General features: G+C 41.1%; 1 protein-coding gene across 1 annotated transcript; it reads left to right on the top strand.

Moving 5' to 3' along the window:
* Window positions 1-8,444: 8,444 nt before the first annotated feature.
* On the top strand, window positions 8,445-10,257 carry LOC119543756 (proto-oncogene FRAT1-like). Its single transcript, XM_037848648.1, has 3 exons — window positions 8,445-9,069; window positions 9,898-9,963; window positions 10,132-10,257. The coding sequence occupies exons 1-2, from the start codon at window positions 8,445-8,447 to the stop codon at window positions 9,921-9,923; spliced, it is 651 nt and encodes a 216-aa protein (XP_037704576.1). The 3' UTR covers window positions 9,924-9,963; window positions 10,132-10,257.
* Window positions 10,258-11,653: the final 1,396 nt, after the last annotated feature.

The following is an 11,653-nucleotide window of genomic DNA, read 5'->3' as shown; positions in this document are numbered from 1 at the left end:
CCTCAGAAGACACACCTTACTGCCCTAGACTGCCTTTCACTCTGGCAGGCCTCTTGATCTCTTTGCTGTTTTTATGTTTTAATTCTATTCCCATTTGTTATGTACTCAGCTGCTTTTGTCTATACCCATGATGCAAACTGGAGTTCAGCAACAAAATGACTTTTAGAACCAATCAGACTCAGTGGAGGACTGGAGATTATCAAACCCACTCTCTACAGAGAGCAGTTGGCTGCACTCTTGGGGAAGAAAGGATCATGGAGCTGTGGGCTCTGTCACAGAAGCAACACATAAAGCTGGTCAGTTGGAAACAATGAGTCAATCCATCCACGTCATTGGAGAGATTAGGGGTGAGGGGGGTTTAGGGATTCAGTGGGGGAAAAAAGTCTGCTAACTTGAATGTTTTCCATGGAAGAACTAATTAGCTGAATCATCCCTTTCCAAACAGTTGCTTCGCAGGTACGGATGAGCAGGAATTTTCAAATAATTGGGTTGATGAGCCAGTTTTGCCAAGTACCTCCTTGTGTGACTCCACACAACCACTTGTCCCGCAAAACTCTTGTTTATCAGCACCAGCTACAACCACTACCACCACCCTTCCTGAAAAGAAGATCCTCGCTGGAATCAATGGGAGAAAATAAATTTACTTTGAATGAGCTGTAAGTTATGTACATTCATACATTCAATCAACAAACATTTACTAAGAAACTCTTCAGTGTCACTTGCTTAAAAGCTCTATATCTGCCAGGTGGAGTAAAAGAAAAGTTGCTGAAAGAATTGGTGAGAGGAAAAATATATTTAAATTGTGGCATTAGGAATACACACTTCAACCTTGGAAAGGTCCAAACGCTAAAGGAAGCAAGGCTATTTTCTCTAATGTTATGGGCTCGTACTAGATGATTGTGATGGTGGCCGCCATTATATGTTGAGGGCTCATTGTATGCCTGGCATTGTACTGATTACCTTACATTCTTTTTTTTTGTTTAATTAATACAACAAACCTGTTAAGTAGGACTCATTATTCCCATTCTGCAGATGAAAAAAACTGAGGCTCAGAAAGGTTCAGTAACTTGTCCAGAGCCACACATCTAATAGGCGGTATCTGTTGGAGGCTATCTGCCTCCAAACCCCACAGTACTATACAGCCTGTCAAATGTGGTCAAGTTGCTCACATTTGAGGGCTTTTCATATTCAGGTCAAAATCTAAGGTATTTTTACCCATACATGCGAAAGTTGAGTAAATATTTTTGAAACCAGGTTTCAAAGACCATTAAGACAGTACACCATGCCCACATATTATCCAAACCTTACTAAATTTTTACCGGCTTCACATCTCATTCTTTGTGTTCTCTTTTAGGTCAGACCTTTCCAAAAAGGTACCATGTTTTGGATCCAAAGGCATTGTGCCTTTTCTCTCCCAGACAGTACAGTATTGCCCCAAAGCTGACCCTATAGCAGTGGTGGCAGTCAAGGAGCCACGCTGGGAAGGACACATGATGCTTGACAGGATTGCCGCTCAGTAGTTTGAGGCACTGGCAGGGAAGCCGAAGAACAGGGGAGGAAAGCACGTGAAACAAAGGCAAGGAAGCCAAGGAGAAGGAGAAAGATAAAACGGCTCTCCCATCTTTCTCTTTTCAACCCCCACAGTAGCACTGTGGTCACCCCACAAACAGTCAGCTGCCATGGCCTCCTAGCTGGCCGCTGGGACCCTGGGCTGGCCTCATCCCAAGTCTATATGCAGTGGGCTGCTTTCAGAAAGGAGTAAATGAGGCAGGTGGGTGCAGAAGACCGGGAACCTTGTCACCTAAAATGCATGAACTCAGGCAACCCATGAACCTCTCTGGGCCTTGGTTTCCTTATCTGTAAAAATGAAATAGTGATGAGGCCCATTTCACTAAATATTAAGCATCTAATGAGATCATGCATTTTAAGAGCTTTATTGAGTTGCAACTGACATATAATTAACTGTACATATTTAAGAGATAATGCATTTGAAAGAGCATTTGTAAACCATAAAACTTTTGTCTATATCAGGCTCTGAATCCCATGCTAGTTCCCAAATGTTATAAGCCATTTTCTACTTGGTTTTCGAGAGTCTTCATAACCGGGCTGCACCTTACATGACCAAGCTCATTTCTCACCATTTTCTGATACAGACACTCTGATGCAATAAAACTGGGCTTCTTCATTTCTTCCTTCAGCTGACTATTACCTAGAATATCAACAGCAACCTCCAAGCTCCTACTCTTCAACTAGCACCTTCATTCCCCTACATTTATGCAGCCCCTGTACTCTGAGCACACACTCTACCCAGCACTGTCCTAGGTGCTGGGGATGCTTCTGTGGCAAGAAGGACAAGTTCACCATCCTCAAGGGGCCTTTGGAGAGCACACGTGGTAGCCCTGGTGTTCTCCCACCAGAATCGTCCTTCCGTAGGCGAATCCCTAGTCTACAGTCCCCTCTCCTCTATGTACCCTCTTTTAATTACCATTAATTCATTATCCTATTCCTCTTTTTTCCTACAGCACTTGTAGGCTGTTTCATATAACATAGTGTGTAATTTTGTTTTGTAAAATTCTCACAGGTATAAGCACCTCACAGGACACTCTTCTTTCCCTACCGTCCTAACCTAGAGAAGACATGTAAAATGCCTCATGATCAATTTCAGAAAAGCACATCGAAAAAGCAGGGCAAGTGTGGGAAACCCTCCAAGGGGAGCAGGACCCACCCTCGCCCCTCGGCAACATCTGCCCCGCGGCTGGTCGGTGCTGCTGGGAGGGCGGCACTGGCGAGGACAGGCTGATTCACGGCATGTTCAAAGTCAGCCACAGGGGAAACCACGCTCAAGGACATCTTCCTGCTGCCAGGAAAGATGAGTGTCTCCTAGCAACCAAATTCCAGTGGCTTCCTGTTCCCAGTAGTCTGCCGGTGATCACGGCTTTGTTGCTCAGGGTTTTGCATTTTGGCATTGCCGATCCTCTCATTCACCCTGCATTCTGAAACCTTAGGGATAAGGGCAGATCAGCAAACTAGCTGAGTAGGTCAGAGCTGAGCCCCCATTTCATTCATAATATCCATTCAGCAATCTCTCATAACCTTCACGGAACGGAATGTTTGTTCTTAGCCTTAAAAGGGTGAATACATTTTTAAAAGATTTTATTTATAGCAGAGCAGTTAGTTTGAAAGACACGTTAAAAGGAAAAAGCATACATTCTTCCCATCTACTAATCAAAAAGTACTCAGACCTTTTCAAAAGAGATTCAGTATCATTCAAAACCTGCTACAGCAATAAACTTTAACTTGGCAAATTCATCGATGGAGAAAAAAAGGGAAGTCAAATTTGAAGAAAATGGCCCAAGATTTTTAAAAGTGTTGATGACTTAAAGTTATGTATCTGCTGCAATATGGGTTAAGCATCTCTTCCCTCTGTGTTCTTTCTGAAGATTTCTACCCTCAGTTCTATTGTATATAGTGCTACATTTTTATTTCAGTGGCATTGAATTTAGCCATTGATATTGCTTTCATAGTTTTCCCTTGTTCTTATCAAATATTCATCAAGACACAGTAAGTTCCTCATTTATTTATTAAAAAAAAAAAAAATTATGCAGACTTCCTGGTAAAGAGCTAGCTCAAACCCTACTCAAAATAGCACCTTAATTCCAAAAAAACCCATGAACATGACCTAAAATTCTGATTACTTTTCTGTTTGAAAAAGGAAAACTCAGAGATGGAAAGACGAATTTAAGGCCCGAGTCACAAGTGGGTTGTGTCAGAGGACCGGAAAACCTCAGAACCCTTCCCAGCAAAATCACCAGTGTCCATTATTGTCCTGTCCTGATCATCAGACTCAGGCTTAGAGTCTGTAGCTTCTATATTTATGCAGTAAGCTAAATCTCTAAGGAATTATGAGCCCTTCAGATGCACCCCTTATTTTCTTCCCTTTCCCCTTGCACCCTCCGATTGCAATCCTATAATTGCAATAATCACAAAGTTGTAAGTTCAAGATTAACTCTCACTCTTTGGTCACGGTAGTCTTACATAATCTAAAATTAAGCCCTGTCTCCTCAAGGCAAGTATAGGGTTCACCAGATTCCTGCCATAGGCTTCCATCTTTTCATCACCCACTTTCCCACTTTTGAAATCCATCCTTGGATGGGTTTTTATTAAAGGGATATTGAATAGTCTGTAGGGTAACTCATGGGTTCCCTGATTTCTTCTTTTGGGGTTCTGTTTACATTTGTCTCAAGGGGGCAGGATTGAAGCCGGGCACGCCTGCATTAGTCTTTGCTTGCTTATTAAATAAACTAGTTCGTGGGTCAAAGCTTCTCCTTTCGTCTCAGGCTGTTCCTTCTCCCTGAAATAGGATGTCTATCAAGTATTGGGGAGAATGAATATCTTTAAAGTCCATAAAGAACCTGTGGTTAAATGGAAACACTGCTCTGTCAACTGTTTGTCAGTTCTGCTTCCTTAGTCTTTCATGGCTGTGCACCTCTGTTCACTTGATGTTTTAATTCTAGCAAGGATGACCTCAGCTTAATCATGTTTCTCCAAAGGAAGGAAAAGTAACTCCATCTTCTCTTTGGGCCCTTTCAAACATTCACCTGTGTTAGTGGAATTAGCTGAGAACTGGCAAGGCCCCTGGAGACAGGCCTGTGTCTCACCTGCCCGACCCTAATATTCAAATCACACCACAAGACACAGATGAATTAAGAGAAATGGTCCTGGGTCCTAGCCTTAATTATATCTGTTTTCATCATGGTTTACACAATAATTTTAAACAATCAAGTCAATTAGGTGTTTCACAAAGTCAAAAGATTGGGAGGTAGTGTAGTACAGTGGTTGACTAACTGCACAAGTTTTACATTCCCATGGACCTGGGTTAAACTCTCAGATTTGTCATTTATTTGCTGTGTCACCTTGGGCAAGTCACTTGACTTCTCTGTGCCTCATATTCTATAACACAGGGATTTATTGTAACTACCTTTAGGAGGATCCTTGTGGGAATGAAGTGAAACAATGTATGCAAAGTATTTAGCATAATGCCTGGAACTACTGTTTATTGAATAATACAGTACAGAATACTTAGATATGTGTTAGTATATTAGATAGCCTTATCACTTGTTTGTTACTTAGGTACAAAGCACTGTACTGAGTGTCATGGGGACCCAGAGAAATTTGGATTTTCTGCTCAAAAACTTTGTGGTCCTTTTGCTAGTTGAAGAGACAACACAGAAACAACTTTTCCTGGAATTCTGCCTATTCTCAATAGCATCAAATCCTTTGTTACTGTTTGGTAGGCCACAGCTGAACCAACCAGAGGAGTCAATGAAATAACATTTAACTTTTATCCAAGAAATATGTATTGAGCACTTACTAGGTGCCAGGGAACTCTGGTAGGTGAAGGATAAGACAGTCTTCCTGAGGATTTGTTTTAAGTAGTATTCAGGGACTCTTTAAGCATTTCATATGAATTAACTCATTTAATCCTCTCAGCAAAACTTGGAGGGAGGTACTAGCATCAGACCCATTTTACAGATGAAATAATAAGCACAGTGAGGTTAAATAACTTGTCCAATACCACACAACGAATATGTGGCAGAACTGGATCAGAGCCAATCAAAGCGGTTCTAGAGTCTGCCCTCTCAACTCCCACGCTTTACCGCTTCCTGACAGCACTTGGTCCTAAGAGGAGAACTTGCAAGTTCCATGCCTCTGCTTTGGTTCGTTTCCTCCTCTTCTCATACATGCATTCCCTAGACAGTAGGCTTGGGGCTTCCCTCTCCTTTCTTTTCAGCACTGAAGACTTCAGAAGGGACTGTAAAACCTCCATGGATACTAGTTAGGCCCTCCATCGACCAACTGTGTGTCAGTTATCATATTTAAGCCAATCTCTTGCTCATTTGAGTAAGTATTATAAGCATACTTCAGTGCACTGAAAATATCTATCTTAGGGGAGGTTTAATTCATAATCTAATAAAACAGGTTTCTAACTTGAAGACTGTTGCAGCCTTTAAAGTATTAAAATTGCTATAGTTGCAAAGCTACTTATAAAATTGAACTGTCACCTCATAGCAGAATTAAAATTAATATGCCATCTTGACTCCTGCGCTTGAACATAAATTTGCTTATGTAAAATACTCTGAAATTTGTAGGGCTAAAATCTAAGCCCTTGTCTCTGCCCAGTCTCATCCTTCTTCTGGTAAAAGGCAAAAAGCACAAATCAGTAATAACCAGAGAAGAGGAAGAATGTTCACCCATAGCCTACCAGCACCTCTTTTCCTATTTCTTATGTTAGAAAATAATTTGAAAAAGAGGAAAAAGAAAAATGACCTCATATTTGCAAAAGGAAAATACTGTAAAAAGAGAAAAATGGCTGTCCCAGTAGTCTCAGGATACAAGTTTTGTAAAAGGTTGCATGCCATTCTCCACATGCTCTTTCCAGAGCCTACACCATCATGAGGACACAGTAGACAATTAGACCTAACTCTAGATTTTGTCCATGGTTAACAAATAACATATAAGGAACAAAATTGCTCCCCTGAAGTTGCAAAGAGCCCTAGTGAGCAGACTTCTGCACAGCCGTATGGGAGAGCAAGCTCATGTGAGGATGGAGGTAATCCAGAGAGAGGCGCACTCTTCCCAGGGGTCGTTTAAAACAATGACAGATTACAAAATCCAAATGTGATGATGTGTGATGTGTTGGAACGTGAACACACACGTGCACGCACACACACACACCTGTGCACGTACTTGAGAAAAACATTGCCAAAGTCATTCACAGCCAAAGTTTTGAAGAACACGTGCTAGAGATACAGCCTCAGTAATTTCAAAATCACACCATTTATGAATCCATTCCTCATCTCTTATCACTCTGACACACTACTTAGGAAACAGCAGAGAAAGGAAAATATGAAGCTGGAGACAGAAATTTTAATTGTAAAACAAAACCACCCACCTTGCTTTCAGTCATGAAGTACAATGGCCTTCTTTTGCTGCAAGAATGAACTTAACACCAGTATGTTAAATGATCATGCATTTTCAAAATAAAAGGAAACAATGATCTTTAAAAAAAAAAAGGTGCAATAGCTCAGTCCTTCTCATAGCAAGCCTTAACAAAAAGAATAAAAATAAAATAAAATAAAAAGCAGCATACCCTGGTTCTCTGTCACAAAGCAGAGACCACAGTCCTCAAGTCACACTGTCCCTCTGTTTTGCAAAACAAAATAAAACCAAAAAAACAACAGCAAAAGGTGTTGTTTGGCCGGAGGGGAAGGTTCTTGAAACGCCTTGTGCATTCCTGGGTCCCTCCCAATGCCTTCTCTCTGTGTAGGCTGTAGGAGCTGCACTGCTCAACACCAGTGTCACCATTGGCTGCTTAAATGCCACAAAAGTACACTTAGAAATGAGAGGAAAGTGACTGACACATATATGCTGAGCCAGCCCCACTGCCACTAGAACAGCCTTAAATGGCCACAAAAGGAGAATAAAAAGAAAAGCACATTTTGCAGTAGAATAAATTCTTTTTTTTTTTAAATTGAGACCGCAGAAAGTCACATGACCCTGCACGTAGCCTTTTAGGAAAGGAACTGAAATGGTAAAGAAATGAGCGGGGGGCTTCCTCCTTTCCCTCGCTGCGCGTCCCGCCGCGCGGGTCCGCATTCTTCTGGGCGCATCTGTGGAGCTATTAAGTGGGATAATCCCTCTGGCCTTTGATACATTTCTGGACATGATTATTTCATTACTCGCAGTATATCAGTAGGATCATAATAAAAAGGACTTCTGACAACCTGCCAAGAGTTTTGTGGCCTTGTAAACACAAAAGTGCTCTAATAAAATTTTATTAAGTGTTAAAAAGTCATAAAAAGTGAAATAACATAAACTACAAAATTTACTGTCCTCGGCAAATGCTGAAAATATCGTCCACAGTAAAATTAAATTAGCATGTAATAGACAGAAAAGCAGTGTGGGGTGGATTTAAAAGAGGATCCAGGGAAAATGACACCGAAACCCAGTATGGGTCACGGGGATTTAATCCGGATTTTCTCTCCTAAATGTGAATAAATGTGCTGATTACAGACTAGAGCTCTGGGGTTACTGGAGCCTCGCACATTGTCAATACTTCGGAAGAAATAATATATAGCAGATTGTAATGAGCGCTGGGAGACGCAGCGTGCCGTCGTGGGGGAGCGCGGAGAGCGGAAGGGTGTCCACTAGGGCGCGCTGCGAGACCGGGAATCCCCGCAAGGGCGTCCACGCTGCAGCGCCGCGCCAGCGCCGCGTACACGCCTGGTCTCTCCCCTCCCCACCCCGACATCATATTTACAGTTAGTTTTCGTTTTCTTTCCCCCCTGTGACATTTTTTTCCAAGGAGAAAGAAAATGAATTAAGTTGAGCTCTGCCGCGGGCTTCCCTCACTTTCCACTTCAGACTTTACAAGAGGTCGGAGAATGGGATGCACTGCTCCCGGTGGTGCTAAAACCCCGAGTGGGACGGGGCGGGGTCCCCGGCCAAGCGCCCCCCGGCTGGCCCCTCCGCGGAGGGAGGTCGAGGACCCAGGGAGTCGGATGTCCTGCTCCGCCCGGGGCGCGGGTGAGCTCAGAGCGCAGCAGGTCGCTGGCCTCGCCGTGGGTTCAAGTGCGTTATCGGGGCTGGGCCACGCGGGCCCGGGAGCGAACTTCTCCCCTGCACAGTCTCCTCTTCGGAGTGCTGGGTGCCCTGCCGCTCCTGGGACCCCCTTCCCTGGCCCTAACCGGCGCGCCTGGCTCCGGGGCGCTGCTGAAGCGCGCGGGCTAGGCGAACACCGGCCCTCTTCGAGCCCGGGGAGAAGCTGCCCATCGTCCCGCTTCTGTCCGCCCCCGACCCACGCCGGAGAGGCTCCCCCAAGCCCGTCGCGGAGGCTCTGCCTGGGAAGAAGTCCTACTTCCTCTCCACGCTGCTCCGAGGGGAATTTGGAATCGGCAGGAAATTGCTCAGACACCCAGCCTACGCCTTTGCGGTCGGCCCTCGCTTTGCTGAAGAGAAGCTGCTCCTACCAGAGTCCTGCTTCCCCCTCCCCCCGAAAGCCCCGCGCAGGTTTGTAAAGAGGGAAATGAGATCTAAAAAAAGTCTTTGTCTTCCAGGGAAAAAGATGTTGATTTCGGTGCCCGATGAAAGATAGATGCTTTTTAGCTAGAGATGATCAGTGTGCCACGTTTTGTTTTGCATTCCAAAATGATGGTAACGCTGCCATCCGAGGAGTTCGTATCAGTGTGTTAATTAGAAGTTAGTCAAATGGGAAAAAAATGAGCAGTGACACGTTTCGTGGCATCATTATTTTACCCGGGGATGTCCCAGGTTTTAAGCTGCATTAAAGACTTACCTACATTTTACCTGTTCGTAGCTAAATAATTTGAAGTAAACCCATTACTAAAGCCCAGGAAAATGTAAGTTCAAGTTACTTCTAAGATCCTACAGTTTCCTATCGAGGCTTGCACAGGTTACTAGTAAGGATGAAGATGCCTTATATTTTTAATTTTCCTGATGGCAGTGCCTTTTGATTTTCATGTGGCAAGGTTAATGTTCAAGGGCAAATTGAGCATCCAAAGATCTCTTGATAAACAATGTTCAGTTGACACTTCCACCTTGAAGTAAATATAACATAAGTAGGAATTATATACTCATGTTTTACACGTGTTTGTAGTGTTACATCAAAAAAGTTTAACAAAATTTTTTAAGTACCCAATTGATTGTCGTTTGTTAAATATTGAATTTGAAATAGTCTGGGGCTTCCGGGTTAAAAAAGCAAAGGAGTCAACTTAAATGTGGTTTGATCTTTGTTATCAAAGACTTTGAGAGCAAATAAAAACAATTAAAAGGAACAAATGAATATAAATAATAAAATTCTATTTTACCTCACTGTAGCCACTGCCTGCAGAGAGCAATCGTGAATGTGGTGGGGTCAGTGTCGCCTTTGAAAATGAGTGGCAAGTATGTTTATGCAAGTACATAAACAAATTTTACTATCTATGATTTTCTCAGCAGTTCAGACTAAAAGTTTTGCTTTTAAAACTTTATGATAAACATTTCCTCATTGATTTATGGAGTTCAAAAGGAAACTTTATAATTGTGTTATTTTGTTCTGTGTTCACATTTCAGATTGAAGTTCATCTGTCTGTCAGAAAAAACTATTTTCATAAATATTAAAACAACATCACAACTATTATTTTTAACTCTCCCCAGGTAGATGCATGATTGCTGTGAGTAATTTGCATTTGTGCTTTCAAATAAAATTAACACAACCTTACTCAAGGAATTTAATGGAAGGAAGAGGATTTCCACGCCTGTAAATGCAGTCTATATAAAGTTGTGATATCGAAGGTTTTTGTAAAGAAACTTGGGAATTAATACATTTTAAATGAATATAAAAACACATTTTAAATTGGTTCCCTCATACCATTCTTCTCCCTTCTTCAGAAAGTCAGAGACTATTTTCCATTTTATAGAAATGCTGTAATCAAGTATAAGAAAATTACTACCGTAATATAATATACATTTCTGTCAAGATGGTAGATAATTTTGAATGTATTATAAAGAAAATAAAGAGTACTCTTGGCCCTTCATATGTCTGAAGGATTTGAAAAGGCAAGGAAAAGTTTTGTAAACACATCTTGCTACTGAAACCTTTAAAACCATTAAAATATGGAAGCAATTATATTCTTAGTGACTAAGACGTAATTTTAACTGCTTTTTAAATTTTGAACTTTTTTGTGTACTTTAGCATCTTTCTTTTAAATATTTCTAATATTTAGTATGTTAGCTATGAGAAAAAAATTTCTAAAATTTCTTCCACTTTTTGCATAAACATTTGAGAAATATTTTATTTTAATCTTCCTTTTATATATATGGGATACATGAAAATATGTGCCTTGTTGAAGTAAAAAACAATTCAAGTTCATTTATCTCTCCAAAACTTGACTTTGAGGCTGATTTCATAGGTTGAGTTTTCTGTTTTTTTGGTTTTTTTTTTCCCCTCACAAACTGTTATTGAAGCAATTTGGACATGCTTGTTTGTAGGAAATTTTAAAGCAGTAAAGTTTTATATGGAAGAATATACATTAAGGTAAGAAATAGCTAATAGCAGAAATTAAATTAGGAGGTTTATCTGTAACATTCACTGGTTTGGATAATAACTTTAAAGACAGTTTGGCACTAAGGAAGGATTTCTTTGTGCTCTGTATTTATGAATATCTAAGTTATTCTTCCCTGCAAGTTAAGAACCCAATAACCAAAAACAAAATTTATGTATTTTCAAGGTGAATAATGCTAAGAATATGAGAAGCAGATTGACATCATGAAAGAAAGCAAGTGTTTAAAATTATATTTTAAAATATAAACTTAATTTCAGTTACTGACAGAAATCTTGTGGCCAGCTCATCAGTTTTCCAGATCAGTTTTAAAACAGCATGTAAAAACGACCTTTTCCACGTTAGAAGTTCATATTTAAGTTTCCTCAACTGCAAAATCACTAAGAATGTTTTATGTTAAGGGCCATTTCAGATGTTGGTCACATCGATTATATATGAATGTGTAAAAATCTTGTTTAAAGACCAGTAAAAGTGAGGAAATTCCAAGTCAAGCTGGCTAATTCCATTCATAATTCATCCCGAGTGCCTGACTT

Source organism: Choloepus didactylus, chromosome 9, assembly GCF_015220235.1.
Source record: "Choloepus didactylus isolate mChoDid1 chromosome 9, mChoDid1.pri, whole genome shotgun sequence".
Classification (NCBI taxonomy): domain Eukaryota; kingdom Metazoa; phylum Chordata; class Mammalia; order Pilosa; family Megalonychidae; genus Choloepus; species Choloepus didactylus.
The sequence above is the reverse complement of the archived record's forward strand: the minus strand, read 5'-3'. Positions and strand labels throughout refer to the sequence as shown.